This window comes from Alligator mississippiensis, chromosome 3, assembly GCF_030867095.1.
Source record: "Alligator mississippiensis isolate rAllMis1 chromosome 3, rAllMis1, whole genome shotgun sequence".
Taxonomy (NCBI): domain Eukaryota; kingdom Metazoa; phylum Chordata; order Crocodylia; family Alligatoridae; genus Alligator; species Alligator mississippiensis.
Genome location: NC_081826.1, coordinates 113,908,403 through 113,931,052, shown reverse-complemented (window position 1 = coordinate 113,931,052; position 22,650 = coordinate 113,908,403). Strand labels below are relative to the sequence as shown.

Here is a 22,650-nt window from a genome sequence, read left to right as displayed (position 1 = left end):
CCAGTTTCCATCCTTCAGGGATGGAATCATCCTTCAGGGAGGCAGGTGGTGGAGAGGCAGTAGCGGGGTAGGCATTGGGGAGGGAGGTGGTGATGGAGGTAGGTAGGGGGGTCAAGCAGCTTGACCCCTGCTCCTTCCTCCCCTCCAGCACCTCCCCCATGTCATTCCCCACAGTAACCTCTGCCTCCTCATCTACCCCTGCCTGCCTCACCCTCCCACCCCCAGCACCACTTTTGCTCTGGCTCTGGTAGGCTCTTGTCCTGTTCCAGCCTAGGACATGGAGCATGTGTTTGCACTGTCTCCAGCTCAGCCCAGCTACTAGGATGGGAGTTGTGGGGGCTGGCGGGGGTGGGGCACAGGAGAGGATAGAGGCAGCGACAGGGAAGCAGAAAGGGGCAGAGGCAATAAGGGGATAAACAGAGGCAGCAGCAGGACAAGCAGCAACTGCAGCTCCAGCTCCAATCCCAGGTGGGGTCAGTGCCAGAGCTGCAGCCAAAGCAGCTCCTTACCCCCTTGTTGTATCATATTTGAATCCAGGATGAGAGGACTTGATCTGGTAAGGAGGTTCCAGGTCCTTGACCACCTGGGTGATAGCGGTCATTGCTTGCTGGAATTCACCATCCAGCGCAGGGTGACAAGGGCCTGCAGCAAGGCAGTAGCCCTAGATTTCAAGAGGGCCAGCTTCAACAAGTTGAGGAGGTTAGTGGGAGAGGCGCTGGGGTTCTCGAGGGCAAGGGAACTCAGTGCCCAAGATGAGTGGTCGTTCCTTAAGGAGACAATACTCAGGGCACAAGGGGTGACGATCCCAACAAGAAGCAAGGGGGGCAAGAGTGCCCAAAAGCCCCCCTGGCTTACCAAGGAAGTCCAAGAATGGTTGCTAAAAAGGCAGCATACACCCGGTGGAAGGTGGGGGCTATCTCCAAAAAGGAGTATACCTCCACTGCTCGGGCCTGTAGGGGGGCTGTTAGGAAAGCTAAGGCAGCCATAGAGCTAGGACTAGCGTCCAAGATCAAAGATAATAAAAAGTCCTTTTTCAAATATATAGGGAGGATAAAGAAGGCACCGGGAAACGTGGGGCCCCTGCAAGATGCGCTGGGCAATCTGGTGGTTGCGCCAGAGGAGAAAGCAGACCTCTTTAACAAATTCTTCACCTCCATTTTCTTGTGCAGGGACCAGGACTCCCTCACCGTGATTCAAAATGGACTCGAGGGGAACACCTCCAGACCTAAGGTTGAGGAGGACCAGGTTACAGAGCTTCTGGAGGGGCTGGATGTGTTCAAATAAGCAGGTCCAGATGCTCTCCACCCCAGGGTGTTGAGGGAGCTAGCAGGGGTTATTGCTGGGCCCTTGGTGCAGCTTTACGAGTGCTTGTGGTGCTCGGGCCAGGTGCCAGATGATTGGAAGATAGCCATTGTGGTCCCCATCTTTAAAAAGGGAGGAGGGAGGACCCGGGCAACTATAGGCCCGTCAGTCTTACCTCAATCCTGGGGAAACTCTTTGAGAAGATCATCAAGGAGCACATCTGTGACGGGCCGGCATCGGGGATGATGCTCCAGGGCAACCAGCACAGTTTCATTAGGGGCACGTCATGTCAGACCAACCTGACTTCCTTTTATGATCAGGTCACAAAAGCATTGGATGCAGGTGTCACCGTGGATGTAGTCTTTCTGGACTTCAGCAAGGCCTTTGACACTGTCTCCCACTCCATCCTCATTAAAAAACTAGGCAACTGTGGCATTGATGCCTACACAGTCAGATGAATTGCGAATTGGCTGAAGGGTGGTACTCAGAGGGTGGTAGTGGACAGGTCATATTTGACCTGGGGGGAAGTGGGCAGTGGAGTCCCCCAGGGCTTGGTCCTTGGGTCCGCACTGTTCAATTTCTTTATCAGCAATTTGGACGATGGGGTAAAAAGCAACCTGTTTAAATTTGCTGCTGATACCAAAATTTGAGGTGAGGTGGGCACGCTAGTAGGGAGGGAAAGACTGCAGAAAGACCTGGATAAGGTTGCAGGGGTGGGCTAACAAAAACAGGATGCGTTTCAATACGGACAAGTGCAGCGTGCTGCACTTGGGCAGTAGTAACCAGCAGCACACTTATAAGATGGGAAACTCCCTTCTTGAGAGCACAGAGGCAGAAAGGGATCTTGGAGTCATTATTGACTCCAAGATGAACATGGGCCGACAATGCGAGGTCACGGTCGGCAGGGCTAACCAGACCCTATCGTGCATCCACAGGTGCATCTCAAGTAGGGCCAAAAAGGTGATCCTCCCCCTCTACGCAACACTGGTCAGGCCACAGCTGGAATACTGTGTCCAGTTCTGGGCGCTCCACTTCAAGAGGGATGTGGACAACATTGAGAGGGTCCAGAGGAGGGCCACCCGCATGATCCGGGGACAGCAGGGCAGACCCTACAATGCGAGGCTACGGGACCTGAACCTGTTCAGCCTTCACAAGAGAAGGCTGAGGGGGGACCTGGTGACCATCTATAAACTCACTAGGGGGGACCAGAAGGGTTTGGGGGAGACCTTGTTTCCCCTAGCGCCCCCCAGGATAACAAGGAATAACGGCCACAAGTTGTTGGAGAGTAGGTTTAGATTAGACATCCGTAAGAACTACTTCACAGTTAGGGCGGCTAGGATCTGGAACCAACTTCCAAGGGAAGTGGTGCTGGCTCCTACCCTGGGGGTCTTTAAGAAGAGGCTTGATGCCTACCTGGCTGGGGTCACTTGAGCCCAGTTTTCTTCCTGCCCAGGCAGAGGGTCGGACTTGAAGATCTACAAGGTCCCTTCCGACCCTACTTCTATGATTCTATGACTTTTTTCCCCAAGCTAAATGGGGAAAAAACACTTGTCTTGGATTCAGATAAATACAGTAAGTCTCGCCAATGACCTGATTAAGGCCCATGTCACCCTTTTGTGGGGGTAGATGGGTCTGGGATCATGGCAGGGCCGCATGAACAAGAGAAGGAATGACTTCCTCCCCACCATGTCATTCCTCCAATCTCATAGAACTTTTCTTTACATGTTTTACAGAGCTTAGGACCTGCAAGGTAGGACCAGGCACACCCAAGGGGACTGCCACTCTGCAGTCATCACCCAGGGAAACTTTATGGATAATTTACAATGGACCTGAAGGGGATGTTCAGGAGCAGTCATGGTCAGAAATATGAGCCTAATGGAGGCAAGAGAGGACCAGGAGGCTACTAAGGGACCTATGCACAGATGATGAAAGACCCCACTTCTGTGACATTAGGGGAGGCAGAGGAAGCCTTCCCCAGAGGTATGATCCCATAGAAATCAATGAAGCTTCCAGTCCTGCTGGTGAGAGAATCTGGGTTGGAATCTACCTCCAAGTTGAGACTACCTGATGCGACTGTCTGCCTTCTTAGCTAATGCCCCTATTGCCAGTGTTCCTGCTTCATGCTGAGAAACTTTGGCTAAGGTCTTTAAATGTGGAGGTGGCTTTCAGCCTAGACATCACATTTAACATTTCAAAACCCTTTTGTCTGGAATACAATGGCAACCACAATCACTTGAGTATGACATAGCTGTAATAAAACAGCTCTCCTGCTGCTAAATAAAAGCCTCAACTCTTGGGTAGCTACATTTCCCTTTACAGACTTACTTAAACTAACCAAATTTTTTTTGGTCTCTCCACCCCTCCCCCCAATTATTTAAAAGGTCAGGAAGTCATAGGTATGATGCCCTAAAAGCATGTACTGTACAGGCACAGTGTTCTCTATCTGAACTGCAGCATTTCCTAGGAAATGAGAGTCAGGATTTTCAAAACTGAGCACCCAGCATCAGCCTCCTATACTTAGCACATCCTTAGATGACAGGCAAGATTTCCAAAAGTGTTTGGCATCCAACAGTGCATCATGTCTAGCTATAAATTAAATCAGAGGGAACTGGTGTATGCTGAGCTTCTGCAGTGGGAAACCTAATCCTTAACTACTCCCCTAAATATGGATTTAGGGCTCTGGTCTAAAGCTGACTGAAGTCAAAGGGAGCTTTTCCCTTGTAGGCTTTGGATCAGAGCCTAATTTTAGGCACCAATTTTTACTGGTCTTGACTGTGGACTTCTTTCATTCTCAGCATCAGTTCTACTTTAATTTCATTTTGCAATGAAAATGGGTCCCTGGCAGCTGTTAAACTTAAGACACAATTAATTAGAGTAATCATGTCTTAAAGTGTAACCTGGCCGCACAGTCAGGCAATTAATGGCATCACAAAACATAAAGCCAGCTACAAAATTATTATACAAAACATGTGTAATAATTTTGTGGTTTGCTTCCATTGCATCTTAAAATAAATATGTGGTAGGGTGGACCATATTAAGGTCTCCTACTGGCCCTTGTGCAGTCTCTGCCAGCTGAGATCATCAACAGCATTGAGATCACACTAGGGTTCAAGATACTTAAAACTTGTTTAGGGGTCTGGTTTTATTTATGTATTTATTGGCTTAAGGCTGAATTAGTTCTAAATTCCAAATCAATTGTACTGAGCTCAGTCTTCTTCGACCTGGAGGGAAGTGGGCAGTGGAGTCCTCCAAGGCTCAGTCTTTGGGCCTGCACTGTTCAATTTCTTTATTAGTGACTTGGACGACGGGGTGAAAAGCAGCCTGTTTAAATTTGCTGATGATACCAAGATTTGGGCTGAGGTGGGCATGCTAGTAGGGAAGGACAGATTACAGCAGAACCTGGACAAGTTACAGGGGTGGGCTAACAAAAATAGGATGGGTTTCAATATTGACAAGTGCAGGGTGCTGCACTTGGGCAGTAGGAACCACCAGCACACTTATAAGCTGGGAAACTCCCTTCTTGAGAGCACTGTGGCAGAAAGAGATCTTGGAGTCATTACTGACTCCAAGATGAACATGGGCTGACAATGCAAGGTCACGGTCAGTAGGGCTAACCATACCACGTACTGCATCCACAGATGCATCTCAAGCAGGGCCAAAGAGGTGATCCTCCCCCTCTATGCAACACTGGTCAGGCCACAGTTGGAGTACTGTGTCCAGTTCTGGGCACCGCACTTCAAGAGGGATGTGGACAGCATTGAGAGGGTCCAGAGGAGGGCCAGCCGCATGATCAGGGGGCAGCAGGGCAGACCCTATGAAGAGAGGCTACGGGATCTTAACCTGTTCAGCCTTCACAAGAGAAGGCTGAGGGAGGACCTGGTGGCCATCTATAAACTCACCAGGGGGGACCAGTAGAGTTTGGGAGAGACCCTGTTCCCCCTAGCGCCCCCGGGGTAACAAGGAATAATGGCCACAAATTGTTAGAGAGTAGGTTTAGACTAGACATCCGAAGGCACTACTTCACAGTTAGGGCAGCTAGGATCTGGAACCAATTTCCAAGGGAAGTGGTGCTGGCTCCTACCCTGGGGATCTTTAAGAGGAGGCTTGATGTCTACCTGGCTGGGGTCATTTGAGCCCAGTTTTCTCTCCTGCCCAGGGCAGGGGGTCGGACTTGATGATCTGCAAGGTTCCTTCTGACCCTACTTCTATTCAAGTCTATGTGGCTCTACCACTTGGCAAATCTCCCCCTTCCCAGACCCATCAGTCTGGGATTTCAGATACTCCCCAAATCCATGGCAGGCATCCTACATGCAGGTGCTAACCCCCAAAGCATTGGAGTTTGATGCCCCCTAGTCATGCTTGCTCCTAGCCAAAAGGCTGAAGGAATAAGCCAGGGGGAAAGCACAACACAGTCCCCTATTACCACAAAATTGTGCTGTTAAGTTTCCTCCATTTGGGAAACTCGCAGGGGTCAGTCTGCCCAGAGCACATTGGACGGGCCTCACCTGGGAAAAACCCGTTGATCATGGGGTTTTTTCTTTTGCAAACACACACACACACACACACACACACACACACACACACACACACACACATAACTAACTAAATATATATGTGTGTGTGTGTGTGTGTGTGTGTGTGTGTGTGTGTGTGTGTGTATATATATATATACACACACAGACAGAGAGAGAGAGAGAGAGATCTCTACCAACCTGTCTGGTGACTGCTGCTGTTGTTGATCATAGTGGGATTGGAGCATGGCAAGTACACCTGTGCTAGAGCCAGCTCAAATAACAAGAACAGTAGAGATACGGTATGGTATCACAGCCATCAGCATTGGCTACTAACCAGGGCACTTACCCCAGGGTCCTAGTGGACTTCTACTCTAGTTGCCCAGCTGCTGTGCAGAAGCTTGCGCCATCACCGAATCCCTGCTGTTGTCACCTGTGCAAACTCAATTTATGCCAGCCTGGGTATGATGGCTTCCCTGTGCTACCATCATACCGTCCTTTTGTTGTGTTGCCCTATCATTTTATCCAAATCAGTGGTCCTTTTCCACCCCGCTGGACACAGACCCCAGGGCTGGGGTAGCTCTTCGACTTGCAGAGAGAAAAAGTTTCAAGGGGCTGGGGGCGGGGGATTGCCGGGTGGGCCTGCCCCCTCCCTCCCTCCCTCCCCATGCCAGTCAGCAGTAGAGGGCGAGGTGAGGCAGAGCCCAGCAGGTTTCAAGCCTAATTGGGGTCGGGGAAGGCTTGGTGTGTGCCCTGGGCGGGGAGGGAGGGAGGGAGGGCAGGTCGGGCCCTGATAGGGCGCAGCCCCGCAGAAGGGGCAGGGGCTTGGCGGCGGAGCCCCTGGCTAGCCCTGCCCCTCGCACCTGCGGGCGGCGGGAGCGGGAGTGCGGCGGGTCCCGGCGGCTCTGACCAGCACCATGGACAGCGGCCGGCTGCCGCAGCTGGACGCCGCCGCCTTCCTGCACATCTGGCAGCGCTTCGATGAGGACGGTGAGCTCGGACCCCTCCTCGCCCGGGGATGCGGGGCTGTGCATGGACGGGGGCGTGTGTCTCCACCTGCGAGGAGAGGGTGTGGGACCCTCCCAGGGAAGTTTTCAAGAGCCGCTCAGATGGTTGACTGGGATGGTTTCCTCAGGGATGATCCTGCCTCGAGCAGGGGGTTAGACTGTCAGACCTCTTGAGACCCCCATCCCCCAGCCCTGGTGTATAAGTGTGTGGAGATGTGTGTGCGGTGCCCTTTATTACACCCATGCTGTGCGTGACAGGCAAAGATGGGGACGGTAGGACTGTAGGGCAGGGAAGGAGCTCACCAGGTCACTGTGGCATTGTGCGTGCTCTTGGTGTTAGCCTTTTTCTGTCTACCCCAGCAGGTGTGACTTGCATCAAGGTCTTCATGCATCTCTTTGTCTTGTGATGTCCTTTGGAAGTTGCCGTGTAACTTTCTGGATGTCCCACAAGCAGTCTGATGCCCTTGCCACTGCATGATGGCAAACAGGCTAAATATTTCACAGCAAAGATGATTTTTATCTAACCAGGCTTTCCCTGAGCAGCTGCTATTGAGATACTCAGTGCCAAGCAGCTGAATCAGACCTTCCTGGAAATCCCATGTTTTACAGGGTGGATTTGATCTATAAAAGTAAAACTCTTTTTAGCAGACTTTGCCTTACAGAGAAGGCAGTCGCAGCATAAATGTTTATGTAGAACGTGTCCCCTAATATCTCCCGCTGCCCCTCCTTTACATTTTTGGTTCAGGTGTGGTGTTAAGGATACAGAAAGTCCAAAGTAAGTATTACAAGAAAGGATGTGAATTCACAACAGGACCTTCCAAATTTAGACAAGGTGTATCTTGCCTTTTCATGTACTTCTGTGGATACATCTTTTTTATGAATAGAGAGAACACTGCACCTGTTTGACACAGTTTCCCTAAACACAGAGATGATTGTCTCACCAAAGTTGTCATTTTCTGAATTTGTAATAATGTAATTATTACATCGATAATAATGTCTGATAAGCAATATGTTTTAATTGTGTTTAGATAATGGTTACATAGAGGGGAAGGAGCTTGATAATTTTTTTCATCATCTGCTGAAGAAACTGGGTCCAGATGTAAGTACTGTCCCATATTATATGTCTATCAAGATAAACACTGTTAAAGGTCATGATGTTTAAAGAGGTTTTGTACTCATAGCTGTGACTATTAGTTTCCTTAGTGACACAAGGTAGAGAGCTTATTTTTTCCTAGCAACAAAGCGGGGCTTAAACAGGGTTTATAACAGGTGCAATAACCTTAAAGGTACTATGATTTTTTTTCCTTCAGTCCAACATCTGTCACCTAGTACAAGGATATAATTGTGGCGTGCTAAACAGTCTGTCTTAGGAGGCATGAAGGAAATGCTGTTTAGTTCCCTTGGATAAAATCTAACTAAAAAGTCTGGTAACCTTTAGTTGTGAAGGGTGAATTGTAGCATAGCAGGTGTTTCTGCTTTATTCAAAAGGGTGCTGATGAGTTTTGTTAATATGTCAGTTACTCTGCAGCATTCTCCTGTCATTAATTTTAACTAGTGCTTATGTAGAGTATACCTGCATTCTCAGAAATGGTTACAAGGCAAATATTTGAGTCAACTGTGTTGCTTGCAAGGTCAACACTTGCAGATGTCAGGTAGGTTTTTCTGTGTTTTATAGCTCTTTTCCATACTGTTTATCAGTACTTCTTATCTGTCACTGTCCACAACTCAAAATGTACAAAAAAGTTAGACAAATATCCTCATAATTTGTTTTCCTTATCAGCAGTTCATACTTTGCATTTGAATGTCTCTATAAGCTAAAAAAAATCCTGTTACTGAATAAGTCTGTTCTAATATTTGCATAAAAGGCACATGTTTAAAATAATCTTTAAATTTTCATTGCATGGCATGTGATCAAATACAAGCAAAAATAATGAGTACCTCTCAACTAAAAGGAATAGATGTGTCAGAGCAAATAAAGGTGAAGCAACTCAGTTAAATAGAAAGTTGATAATGAAACAGAAATAAACTGCCTACATAGATGTCGGCAGATGGCTGATTAGAATGAGCAGAATTAAGAATGAAATTCACAATAAAAAGGATTATTTTAGATACTTACAATTCTGAGTATTTGAAACAAAATCTGAACTTAAACCCAGTTTTCAAAGCAACTTTTGTTTAATTTCCTAAAGTAATTTTATAGTGAAATATCAGTAGTCTATGCATGGACAAGTTTAATAACAAATGAGAAGGATTCAGAGATGGCAAACAGGAACGATTACAGACATGGAAAATCTGAAATGAAGAGAGGTCTAAATGACTGATTGTTAACTTTAGAAAGGAGATGAAAGTAGCAAAATCTGGTCTTGCTGTCTCATGGCACCAAAACAAAAAACATTTGATGATATTGAAAGGTGACAAATTCAAAACCAATGAAAAGAAATATCATGCAATAGACAAGTAGATTGTGGAACCCACTGCCACAGGATGTCATTTTGGCCAAAGACCTACCAAGATTGATAGAAGGATCAATTTTTTTTCTAAAGCTAGCAAGTATATTCAGCTTTCTAATATAAATTGTTAATAAAAGAGAGAGATGAAACTTCCTGTGCTAGTAATTGAGTCAATCTCAATCATTAGCGTACACCTTCCTTATCTTATATATGCCAATGGAGGAGTTTCTCACAAGCTCTGCTAAAGCTTTTGCTTGTGGCTGTTATTGGAGACAAGATACATTGAAGTGAATATAAATGCGTTTTATAAATTGATGTACAGTATTCAACAAAGCGATACACAGAAAGTAGGATACACTGTCACTGATGCCTGTTTTTCCGGGTTTCATACTGAGGTACAATTTTCCCTTTGTTAAACAGGGCTTGTGACAGTTCCCACTATTGCTAAAAGTTAGTGTTTGAACAATACGTTCTAAACCAGACTGCTTTTCCATTCTGTGCCTTTCCCAGTTTCTGTAGTTAGTCTTGTCATTAAAGAAAAACATAAATGGCATAGAACCCCTTTCAGTTTAATTTAAGGGATAGCATCTTAAATCTACTCAAGTGCAATTGAGAAAGCATAATGCTACTGAACAGTAAGGCTAGGTACAGACATTCAAAAAGCCTGAGGTGGAATTGATCTAAGTGACATGGTTTTCAGTAAGCAGCATAATTTAGCTCTGTAGCAAACAACACACATTTGCCCTTTGGCAGGATTGGTGGGGGGGAGCAAATCTTAGATCATTTTCCACCATTTTAAACCAGTCTGTGCGCCAAACTTCTGTTCTGTTATGGTTATAGACTGGTTTCTGATCACTTATACTGGTAAAAATGTAATGTCTGTACCTGACCTAAAAGTGCCAGATTATGGACCTAAAACAATAAGATCATGGGTTGCCTTTTGTTCCTTTCTCTATGGTCTATTTTTAGTTATTGTTATTTTTAATTAAGGGCAAAATTATATCAGGCCCAAAGGGGACTGCTGTTGTCACCCTCAATATTTTGCTATCCCTGCCTCCCATTGAGGCTACTAAGAAATACCAAAATTAAGTGCTGCCCTGCAAGTCTAAAATCATAGTAGTGCCTCCATAAAATGGACACCTCACCTGTTTGCTCCCATGCTGTGCATGACACGTGCCTTTTGGCAGGCACCCAGGACATGGCCAGTGCCCTTGTAATAGTGACAGCAGAACATTTTTCAGCATGAGGTGCTGGCGTGGGCAGGGCAGGTTTTCACAGCTCTGTGCACTGTCCAGTGCAATGCAGACACATCCAGAGGGTAGAATTTTGTCCTTTCACTCTGTGCAACTCAAAATAAAGCTTTTTTTTCCTCATTTGTTTCCTAAGCTTCATGAATGTTTATGGCACTTTGTATGAATAATCACTTTTGTTACCTTTGTATAATTAGCATGTATAACAACATAATTATGGTAAGTGATATTTGTGCGGGGTGGGATTCCTTCTTTTCAAAATTGTTTTTCAGTACCTTAAAGAAAGGCATGGCCTAGTGATTATGAGCATAGAGCTGGGAATTAGGATCTCTGTATTTTAAACCTAGTCTTGACACTGTTTCCTTCTGTGAGCTCTTAACCTCTCTGCCTCTGTTTCCATGCTCTGTAACATACACACAGTAATACTGACATAACTTAAAGGCACGTTACAAGGATTAATTAGATACTATTTCTAAAGTGCTGTACAAGTGATAAATAATGTTATCTGCTCTGAAAGTTGTCGCTGTTTGAATAGTGAACAGTTTCATAATTATATTTTTCCAACCTCCGCTCCCTAAGCTGTTATTTTCCCTTAATGACCACTGTAGTTTGCAGCTCTGTTATTTTTTCCCAGCTACTCTGCTATGTCTTCATCTGACATTAAATGCAAGAGCACCAGAACAGCTGGGAAAACAATGGAAGACAGAGTCCCTCAGGCACTTGAGAATTAGATTTGGTGATTAAAGGGCCTAGGCAAGAAAGAGGATTCAGTATACCAAGGGTAGAGATGATGAGCCTTGCATCTACATGTCTTTGGGGGTATCTGAAACAAAGGTAAATCTGAAAATGGCTCCTAACTTTGTAATGAGCCAAACTAATTCCCAGATTCTATATACTCTCTCCCCTGTCCCCCACCCTGCCCTTCTCCCCAAAATGTGAAAAGCTGTCAGCTCTCCCAGTTCTACCATAACACCCTTGATTTGCCACTAGATTTGTGTCTAATACAAACACAAAGCTTTGGTAAATCAAGAGATTTTTGGTGGTCTGGTGATATTAATGGGTTAAGTGTTCTCTACAAACTAGAAATAACTTCTGTGAAGTCTTTCAGTATGTGAGGAAGATAGGGACACTTTAGACTCATCCCATTACAGGCTGGGGAACTGCTGCAGCTGTGCCCCTCCTGTCCATGTGACATTAGTTGTTTGTCTCTTATGTATCTGCTCTCCCTGCCTACCTCCTGAGCCTTTTCATTGCCCCATCCCACTGTTCATTTGCCTATTGGACTGTAATCCATAAATCTGCTCCCACGCACACTTGTCTATATATATGTTATTTCTGGTATTGTAACTTGTGCCACATGATGTGTAAAGACTAAGAGATCCAATGATGAACAATGAATGTTATTGAAATAAGGAAAACACTATCTAGTTTTTCCATGTCCCTCCCTCTCTTTCCTTCATTGTAAAGCTTCTGCTTAGAACATTTCTACTATAGTTTTAAGGAACTGTGTGAATATTCTTGCAATAATTACACCAATAAAGTTCTGGGATCTAAGAACACTTGTATACTACCTAGTAATTTTCCACTGAATGTCCAGATGAAGTCAGATATCTTCAGGTAAAGCCATAATACAAGGGGAAATGCACAATATGAATAGAATAATACTATACAGTAAGTTGACTCATTCTGGTCAAATGTATGCATTACACAGACATCAGCCAAAGGTCTGGGAATAATGAGTTAGATGCAAATTATTGCTGCTTTGCCCAGCATGTGGATGGACTAGAACAGGGGTGGGCAAAATGCGGCCCCAGGCCAGATGCAGCCCACCAGGCCATTCTATCCAGCCCGCGGGGCCCCTAAAAAATTTAGAAAATTAATATTTAGCTGTCCCTGGCTGCCTGTCGTGCAGCCCTCGATGACTTGCCAAAACTCAGTGCCCGAAATAATTGCCCACCCCTGGACTAGAAGAAAGGGATGGTGCAAGTAAGTCCTTTCTCTGAACACACATCACTAAGCTGTGGTGTGGATGGCAGCAGTTCCACAGCACACCGTCTGTATCACCTAGAAGTGTAAATCTGCTTAAGTGAGGGAGAGCATTGCTATATTGTTTTCCCACAGACCCAGCCTCTGACTAAGAGGAGTCCTTCTGAGCCCATGGAGCATATTCCCTGAAAAGCCACAGAATCATCCCACCTGCCCTTGGCACCCACAGACTACGTAGGTTTCAGCTACCTACCCATACTAGAGTGCTTCCTCCCACGCCCCTACTTTATTAAATGCTTAAATGTGCCCCTCTAGAGATGTGGCTGCATAGTCAGGAATTCAATAAATCAATTCAGTTAAAGCCAATGTCCAAAATATGAACCAGCCTCAAAGCCACCTAAATGAGAACTCTCCCTGCCAGCCAGCACAGCTCTGTATTCCAGCTTCCTAAAGAGACAGTGGGCACGTCTACACGTGCCCCTATGGTACCGTTGTTACTGAGCCATCATTTAGCATTTCCTTTTGGAAGTACTAAATGATGGTGCAGTAATAGCGTGTCATGCTGTGCCAGCAATACATGGTTATTTTTAGCCGCTATGTCGCCATAGCAATGCGCTATACCAAGGGAGTGTGTCGCTATGATTACGTAGCTGCAGCATCACAGTTTTTGCCTGCCAACGTTAGGTCACCATAGCGTGTTGCTGTGGTGACTTAGCATCTTGTGTAGATACACTCAATATGTCTGATGGGTAAACAAGTCTGGATTCGAGTGGATCGGCACAGGATAGAAGAGCCTTCACTAAAACCCTTCTTCTTGCACCCCATTCCAAGTTCAATCCGATGTGTGTGACCTTAAACTTGGGGAACAGCTGAGGTGCTTATTAAAACTTTTGTTAGCTTCAGCTTATGTGATCTACAGTATTCCTTTCTCCTTTCTGTGTTTTAAGGCAAGATATTGTTTGCCTCTGCAAATACAACCTTAGCGCTCTGTCAGGAAACATTGATACAATGAATGTGTTTTCCATATTTAAAGGTATGTCAAAAGAAGCCCATGCCTTGGGGAAAAAAGGCAAACAGAGAACCTGTCCAAAGTGTAAGCACACAAACATGCTAACACATCTGGAAAGATGTAAGATCCTTCCTTGGCAGCCAGCATTTGCTATGGGAGAAATATCTCCCAGATTTGCACTGGTGATTTTTATCCAAAGAGGAGGTGGAAGAGTAATGACAGTACAAGTATTCAGATATTACACTGACAGGGGCTAGAGAAGATTGTAGGCCAAATTATCCAGTGTGCAACTCCAATGTAATCAGTGAAGTTACCCAGCAGAGAATTTGGCTTATTACACGCAGGAGTAGATTATATTTCAACATATGAAATTTTTCTAGTTTAAAGCTCAAATCTTGTGTCGTATAGATCTAAAGAAAAGAAGATACATTGTAAGTTTTTTAACATACAATAATATTTAAGGCAGTAAGACTGGTGTAAAAAAGCAGCTTGTTGTAAAACAAGTATATGTATTGCTCCTGATTTCCAAGCTAAAAGCTCACACCATTTTCTGAGTGGGAATAGCTGTCAGCTTACTTTCCACTCACAATTATTTGCCAGTGCCAGTTCAAGTCATTTAGGCACCTATATGTTTGGTCTGGGGAAAAATAAATTGTTTGTGCAAATGTTTTTTCCCACAAGTGTGCAAATCAGAGTGTGGTTTTTAAAAAAAATGGACTATGGTTGTTGCTTTGCTAAAGAAGTGCTTGGCTTATGGAAAGGCAGAACAGGGCCTAAGCCAGTGATTTGCAACCCTTTTACACTTGAGGCATGCCTCAGAAAATGCCAACTCTTAGCTTACACTTGCTTTGTGACTACAGAAAAATAACAGAGCAATTCTTTTGCTGCAAAGAACAAAGCCCACAACAGGTCAGAACACTTTTAACACCAGGAATTCCCACTTGAAATCTCTGGGTTTATCTTGTGCTAGCAGTGCTAATGTTACTTGGCAGCCTGAGGCACCCTTGGAAGGATCTCAGGGCATCCCTGGGTGCCACAGGACCCCAGTTGAGAATCAGTTGCACTGCACAGAGCAGTAATGGCTCCCAGCTGGCCATGGAGACTGTGAAACCAGGCAGCAGCTGTGGCTGTTATTTTTGCACCTCTCCCGCTAAGTTGATGTTGAGGGCTGTTGCCCCAGTCACCCCTCCTTAGTTAACTACACTATGGTAGGTCCAGGCTGTCCAATCTTACTAGTGCAGTGAGCATTTCATTCACTGAAGTCCTGAACCTGCATCTGAATTCATGTAGACACCTGATTTCATGTAGACACATGGGTTTAACTCGCCTGCCTGGAGCTGGTTCTAAGGGGGGAATCTAGGGATCTCTTGTTCCTGTTCGGCAGTCTCACTGCATGGTAAATGCTACTCAAGGCCAAACTGAATGCTAAAATGTGTGTATCGATAAAGAAACTTGATAATTAGAAAGCAAGCAAGCAAACTCACTTGCTTACTAGCTTCCCCTAGTGCTTGAGATGCTTGCTTCTGCATCTGAAGTAGTTTCTGGTACTTAACTGTAAAAACAAAATCCATTTCACGAGGCAGGGAAGTATTGTTCGTGGCGTGGCTTGGTCTGAGTTAAAATGACAAACTCAAGATCAGCAAACCCCAGGAGTAGCCCCAGCATCACTTCAGGTTGTAAAAATTTCTTTGATCCTCTACACACATTCTTTTCTCTTGCCCAAAAACAAATGAATCATTGCTGTATTTTGATTAAAACAAATCACTACCAGGAGCACAGATTCCTCAAGAAGCAGAAACATAATTCAAAATCATGGGGCAAAGGCACACACAAAAAAAAATACAAATGTGATAAAAGTGAAGGGATTATTTTCAAGCTACCAAAAGAGAGGAAAACAGAATTTCTTTCATGCCAAAGAAATTAAACATTGTGAAGCTGCAAATGCAAAAAGGCCCTTTCAATCATTATGAGCATTATTAACATCTAGATTGCAATTGTGGTATTAAATAGTTTAAGATGGGTTTTCATAAAATTGAAGAAAAGGATCAGGTGTAAAGAAAAAAAAAATACTTCTCCTTAAGGCAGCTTGAATTACAGAAGTTCTTTCATGCAAAGCTTTGTGGAATAATATCTTTAATATGAAAAGTTCTTGTGAAATAAATTTCCCAAGAGATTTAGATGAGGAATGCTATGTGCAATATTTTAACCGTGGTGTATGTTTTCAAGGCAAAACTATATAACATTCTTTTTGCTAATAATATGTAAACAAAGTCCTGAAAAGCATTAGTCACGTTCCCTTACCAGTGGCTTCAGTGAGCACAGAGAATGCTCAATAATTCTCAGGAGGTACTGGCACAGGACCAGTATTTGATCGCTAGGAAGGGGGTGAAGTCCCTCTTCCACAATTGTTTTAGGCCATGGATACATTTGTATAGGGTGGCCATGCGTCCTGTTTTGTACCAGACCATCCCATTTTTAAACCCTTTTTTCCCTGTCCAGTTCTAAATGAGGAATGGACTACAAAAAATCCTGTTTTTCAGTTAATTGGTGGAAATACATGTCAATCATTTGTCCTCGCGATTCAGTTGGCTGTGCCTAGAGGTAGTCAGCAGTGGGCAGGGAGTTGGTGAGCACCAAACAAGGGTCAGCGACCACCCACAGCCACCGCTGGCAGCGTTGTCAGCGGTGGAGTGGCAAGCGGCAACCGCCTGCAGGTACCTTTTTGTAGGGGGTGCACTGTCACGCTCAGGGGGTGCATGTGCACCCACATGCACCCCCTATGCATCATCCTTGCCCCTGCCACATTCCCCAGCAGGGGAGAGGGCAGGTTCTCAGTGATCGAGCTGGGCTTCCTTACAGGCAGGGGGACCCAAGGAGCAGCCCCCAATTGGCCCCTGAATAGAGAAGCTACCTTTGATGTAACTTTGTAGCTCTCCAGCCAAGGGGGCTGGAACCCCTGTGCACCAGCATAGAACCACATTTGTATAGTGCTAGAAAATGCTGAGATTTTGTAGTACTACAAATGAGGGCCTGTCTATACCCACAGTCTGCATTATAATCAAATGCTGATTTAACTCTTTGTTAATAGAATGATCTGCCCCCTCCTCCCACCCAATGTGAAAACTAGAGACAGGTGGATTTCCTTCCTGTGGTTTCACTGCATTCAGAGATGCAACATGCAGTCCTGATTGGTTTTGGAGTCACATGAGCAGTCAGTGTGTACCAAAGAGCCCCAACAACACATACGCCCAGATATGAATTTTGCAAACATAATCTAGTTCAAAGGGGGGAAATGCCAGTCCATTAACTACCATTTCCACACTTCGAGATGTGGAAATGTAAAAATGTTAAGCATTTACTGACAGCAAGAAATATATATCCAATGCCTGCAGGGAGGAAAAAAGTGACCTGTGGTAACATTTTCTGCAAAGAGCCTCAGGTGATAACTTCCATTTGTGGCTTGGAAGCTGCTGCCTGTCACTGATTTAGAGCAGTGATGGGCCCTTCCTCTCTTCTATTTCACTGGTAACAGATTTACTACCCTTGCTAACTTGGGTCATCTTTGATTCCTCTTTCTCACACTGTACCACTGTATCACAATTCTAATGTTATCTGTCTGTCATTCTGGAAGAAAAATCTCCTTAATTACACTCAGCTTTGATTCTGGAAAATTAACAAAAAATATCACAGCATTTTATAGCCTATACTTAATGGCAAACTGTAAGACATCCCTCCAAGAAGATTCTCTCTCATTGACATGCACACTCTTTGGAAAAGGCAGGAAATGTTGGTACTAGCACCCACCTGCAGTAAGAACAGCTTTAGCTTCCTGTTGGAGTGATGCAGAACTTTGGCCCAAAAAAACTGTCCTCAGCAAGCTTTGTATAATTTCTGGTTAAACTTTCCATGAGGGCAATATTCATCTGGCAAAGAACAAGACATCTGCAAAATTTTAGCAAAATTTTGAAAAGTTTAATAACTGATTGAAATGGGGAGGGTGGTTTAAAATGAAAATTCTTAAGCAGCTTTTAAGCAGTAGTGTTCGCCTCTAAAAGAGGATTATGTAATAACAGCATCAGCATTTAAGAAAAAAGATTGTTTGACTACAGTTGTTAGTTTATATAGCTGTATTCTGTCTAGAGTGTATGTTCATACAGGAAGCATTAGATAACCTGTTGGATTGGAGTAATAGGAATGGTATGCAATTTAATAGCACAAAGTGCACAGTTATCCACTTAGAGGCTAATACCAAGAACTTTTACTATAAGCTAAGGTCTCAGAGCTTAGCTGTATCTGAGGAAAAGAGGTACTTGGGTGTATTGGTTGATTACAGGATAACCATGACCTGCCAGTATGATGCAGCCAATGCAAAAAGGCCAATAAAATTCTGAAGGTGTTAGAGGGGTATTTTTTGAAGAGTTGGGGAAGTAAGAGTACCTCTGTACAAAACATTAGTCAGACCCCATTTACAATACTGTGTATACTTCTGTTTACCTACATTCACAAAAGGTTAATTTAAACTTGAACAGGTATAAAGAAAGGCTACTAGGAGGGATAGGGGAATGAAGAATACATTTTAGGAAAGGAGTTCAAAAGAGCATGGCTAGTTTAGCTTAGCAAAATGTAGGTTGAGAGGATATCTGCTTATTCTTTATAAATGCATTTGGGAGGTGGGAATGTCAGGGAAGAAGATTTATTTAAGTTAAAGGCCAGTTGTGAGTCAAAATCAACGGGGTGCAAGCTGGGCATGAATATTGTCACGGGATGGGGTCCCCAGGGACGGCCATGATACCCCTGGGGCTCCTTGATACCAATCCTGCCCAACAGGCACCCTCTTTCTCACCTGCCATGTCTTGCTGGTAATTATAATATAGGGAGGCTGCCCTTGATGTACACAGTCCTGCTGGACCCTGCTGAACCACGTCAGTTCTTGGATCCCTTTTTGGATCCCACTCAAAATGGATGCCTCCCAGGACACCCTCAGCCTTATGGGCTAGATGCGTGGCTCTAAAGCTGCCCCTTTACCACGCCCCAAGCCTCACAGATGGCATTTAAATGTTGTCTCTCCCAGGGCCTTGCTACAACTCGGCCTCTTGTCCTCACTGGGCTCTCCGCAGCCCTGTCTCTGCACCCCACACTGGTGCTGGGCTCTCTGCAGCCCCTTTGGCAGTGCGCCCCCTGGCGCTGGGGTCTGCTCACCTCCTTTTCACTGCGCCCTTCTCTGGCGCTGGGGTCCCCACACTGTAGTGGGTCCCAATGAAGCCTCCTTCCCCAATAGCCTCAGCCCGATCCTTTGGTATTTATAAACAGCAACTTAAACATGCCCCTTGGCAATAACATAATATAAGCAGTTCAGGGTGTGCTCTGTCCTTTTAAAAAGTCAAACTTCCCCCAGCACTAAGTGCTTTGTAGGCTATGGTACCTATTGAGCTCCTGGAGCCCCATTAGCCCAGTATGCAGCATATCAGGCAGTCTCTGCATCCCTGGGCAATTCTTCCCTGGAGGCTCTTTCCCCTTAGCTACTGCCAGAGAACTAAACCTCTATACATTTAGTTTGGATATTAGAAGGTGATTTCTAACTATTAAAATTCTGGAAGAGTCTTCTGAACATTGTAGGGGAGCGGAGGCATGGCACCTACAGTGCTTCAACACATGTTTATGCAAGGAATAGTATGATAGGATAGAGATGTTCTTAGTATAATGTTTAGAGCATGGTTTAGGTTTCCCCCTAGTTCGTCTGAAGCATGGGACTTCGGCGTCTGCAGCCAGTACAGAGGCTTGCTGCAGCTCTGATGGGGTAGAAATGTGGACCAAAGGATGTAAGGAGCATGTTAGAAAGAAGGAAAGCTGCTCCTTACCAGGGCGGTCTTTTCTTCCAGGACAGTGAAGTCCTTTTTATCCCTGTTTCACAAACAGACTAGAGGATAGATCACTGAGGTTGCTATCCCTGTGAGAAGGTTGAAAGGAAACTTGATTGCCATGCAGGTGTTTGCACAAGTGGGAAGTTTCTAGTGGAGTAGAGCTTCTTGACTTTGCTGACATTAAGGCAGAGGCTGAAGCTAAACAAGTTAGTGTCAGAGTGAGACGCAGCTCCCTTGTGTGAGGAGGAGGAGAGCATTGGAGCATTTTTGCTTAGTGGTGATGGACTTGCATGATTCCAGACTTTATCAAGTGACATGTTTTAGTTTACATTATAGGGAACTCTATGCGACTCTATGCGTGCAGGTAAGGAAGGTTGGCCTGGATGAGAGCATCCTTTCTGGATTACATTTCTTTTTCTATTCATTCCTATAACGGTCACAGTCTTTGTTGCATTGTATTATACTGTAAGAATCCTATTAACTAATTAATGCTTCATGGCAACTGCTGGCTGCATGCATGGACCAGGAAGAATTTGTTTTTTATGCCTTTGAATGATTACACTGCTTCTAGGTTTCCCCCTGGTTCCTCTGAAGCATGGGACTTTGGCCACAGCTGGCAACAGAGACTGGATGTGTTGTGCTAGTGCTCATAAGTGGCATTGGGAAACCTCAAGTGCCTAGCTGACATGCCTTGCCACATGCTCAGGAATAAATAATCCCCAGAGCAAAGCCAGAAGGGAACATTCAACAGGTCAAATGGGCAGGGACTATGAAGAATGGGGCAGTTTGCTTTCCTCAACAGCATGGAGGGGTGATCCTCTTCCTAGGATCAGCTGGACATATTTCACTTAACTGGTGACCAGACCTCAGGCATTGATGTTTTCTCTGTCTCTCCTACTCCTTTCTTATGACACATTGTAGAATTTTCTTTCTTTAGTTAATCCTAAAGATCCCATGTTTGTCTGTGGGGTGCTTTGAGGTTGTGCTATGCAAATAGGGCTGGAACAGATGTTCTTATAGATCTTTTTGGACACTTGTTTATGACAGGTTTACCTGCAACAGCAGGGATGGGATTCAATGGCCCAACAGGCCCCTTCTAGTCCTGTGTTCCTCTTTTCCTCCACGTCATTGTGGCAGCAGAGCTCGATTGGCCATGGCCACACCCAGGCCAAGGCTCCCTGACAGTGACCCAGAAGCATGTCAGACATGTCTGGGGCCGTTGGCCCCAGGTTGAGCCTGGCTGATAAGGACCCACAGGGCCTGTTGGGGGGGCAGAATGCAACAGTGGAGCCTAAAACCAGCCCAAACCCAAAGTGCCAGGGGACTGAAAGTGGCTGTGGCAGCACCGTGACAGCCACACACCAGAGGGATTGCCCCAGCAGGGGCAAATGGTAGGAACCGTGGTAGCAAGTGACTCCCACTGGAGCCTGCTTGGAGGAGTGGGAGCACTTACCAGGAAGCAGGGACTGGGCCTTGGCAGCAGCGATGCCCAGAGGCGTGCCAGGATGACCTGCAAACAAAGCGGCATAGCTGTGAGTACAGTAGCTGAGCAGAGGGGAAGGAGAGCTAAATTTCCCTAGCCTGAGTGCACAGACAGTGTTTTGAAATGGACTTTTACCTCCTGAGTGGAGGAGATATACCAGCGCGGAGGATTTTGGTAACCTGTTGCCACAATGCCGGACAGAGACTGCTGACATTTGGTCTGGACACACTTTACCCATATTGTCATCTGGGAGGCGCTAAACAGGGTGTAGGGGAGGCAGAGCCTGAGACACAGGACCCATAGTGTCCATGTGAAGGCTGTATGAGGGCATGGAAGATCAGGCTCTCTATTTTCTATAACACCAAAGGCATGGCAGGTGAGGACTTATAGCACCCACAGAGACACCCAAACGAGCAAACTGTCTACACACCAGAGAACAAATACACCCTCTCTGGGCAAGAAGTCCTGCCGGTCATCAAAGGACAAGCACAGGAGGTTACAGTTATCCTGTGACAAAACCCTGGGGCTTTAGGGTGCTCCCAGAGATAGACCCTGGGTTTGTGTGAGCTTATTGGTCCCCCACTCTGATGAATGGGTATATCCAGGTTATTAAATTGCCCAGAAATCAGGATTTATCACAGGCATTTTGGTAAAGTAACAGAAAAACAAAAGGGTTCATTAAAAGGAAGAACCAATACATAAGAAAACGTGATTCAGAGGCTTTGACAACAAAATAAAGCTGACAAAATCCTTAGCCTGCATTCAGACTACCACCCAGGCCTCATCAAAATTCCTATAAAAATTGCCTAGGGTCAACCTCCTCTCGGCCACAACTAACTCCCTTGTCCGGGGACTTCCATTCCCCGCTCTTCCTCACAGGGAGCCCCCACTCTCTAGCCATCCCTAATGGTCACTGACTCCAGGGCATTCCACGCAGCCTTCCCCAACACACACACCTACCTGTAGGGGAGCCAGAGGGTTTTCTAGAGTGTTTCTCTCTGTAGGTGCATGACACATCCCACCTTACAAAGCAATAGGCCTGGAGGTACATTCTGGTACTTTTAAAGAACCACCTTTCTGAGTAGAACTTCACTATCACCGTACTACCATGCCCGCTGTCATTCACAACACAGCACTACATGTAGCATAACCCCAAGGCATTTGCAACTACTAGAGTTTGTTTTGGGGTTTTTGTTTTGTTTTGTTTTGCTTCCTTTCTTTTTCTCGTCTTTTTTTTTTCTGTTTGCCTCAAGCTTTTGTTAGCTAGCAAGTTAATACTCCAGAGAGATATGGGGCTGCTTTCACAATCCCACTTTATGTGTAATGCCTTCCTCTACTCAGTGGCTTTAACTCTATTCCTAAATAGCTGATGTTGGTCAAAGAGTATGCACATTGTGGTCTCATCCCCACCTTTTTTCTCTCCTTTCTGATCCTTATTGTACAGACAAACTCCAATTGCACAAGATGTGAGGAGGGGGCCTGGAGGTAGGGAGGTGGAGAACACTAATGAGGTGCTAGAAATTACATTTCACATTACAGAAGTGTCTCCTGAATAAAGAAATTGCTTCCTCAGGCTGCATCTGCACCGTGTAAATTAACTGTGTCTTGCCAATGTACAACATTTCTTTATCCCACTCTGAAACATTTGAATCTTGTCTGTTGAAACCATGGAACTTATTGAAAACCAATTACATGAATGCAGTTAAGTGACAGCAGTTAGTTGATGTTTTAGAGTGTGTTGATGAGATGCATCTCTATGCATATGCTAAGCATTATTACTAATGCTGTCTT

The 22,650-nt window shown here is 45.3% G+C and overlaps 1 protein-coding gene across 1 annotated transcript in view; it reads left to right on the top strand.

Moving 5' to 3' along the window:
- The first annotated feature begins 6,693 nt into the window (after positions 1-6,693).
- Positions 6,694-22,650, top strand: part of SCGN (secretagogin, EF-hand calcium binding protein) — a 48,569-nt gene continuing 32,612 nt past the window's right edge. The window contains exons 1-2 of the mRNA XM_019490313.2: positions 6,694-6,803; positions 7,849-7,919. Of these exons, the coding sequence (XP_019345858.1) occupies positions 6,731-6,803; positions 7,849-7,919 (144 nt within the window). The 5' untranslated portion in view covers positions 6,694-6,730. The remainder of the gene's footprint in view (positions 6,804-7,848; positions 7,920-22,650) is intronic.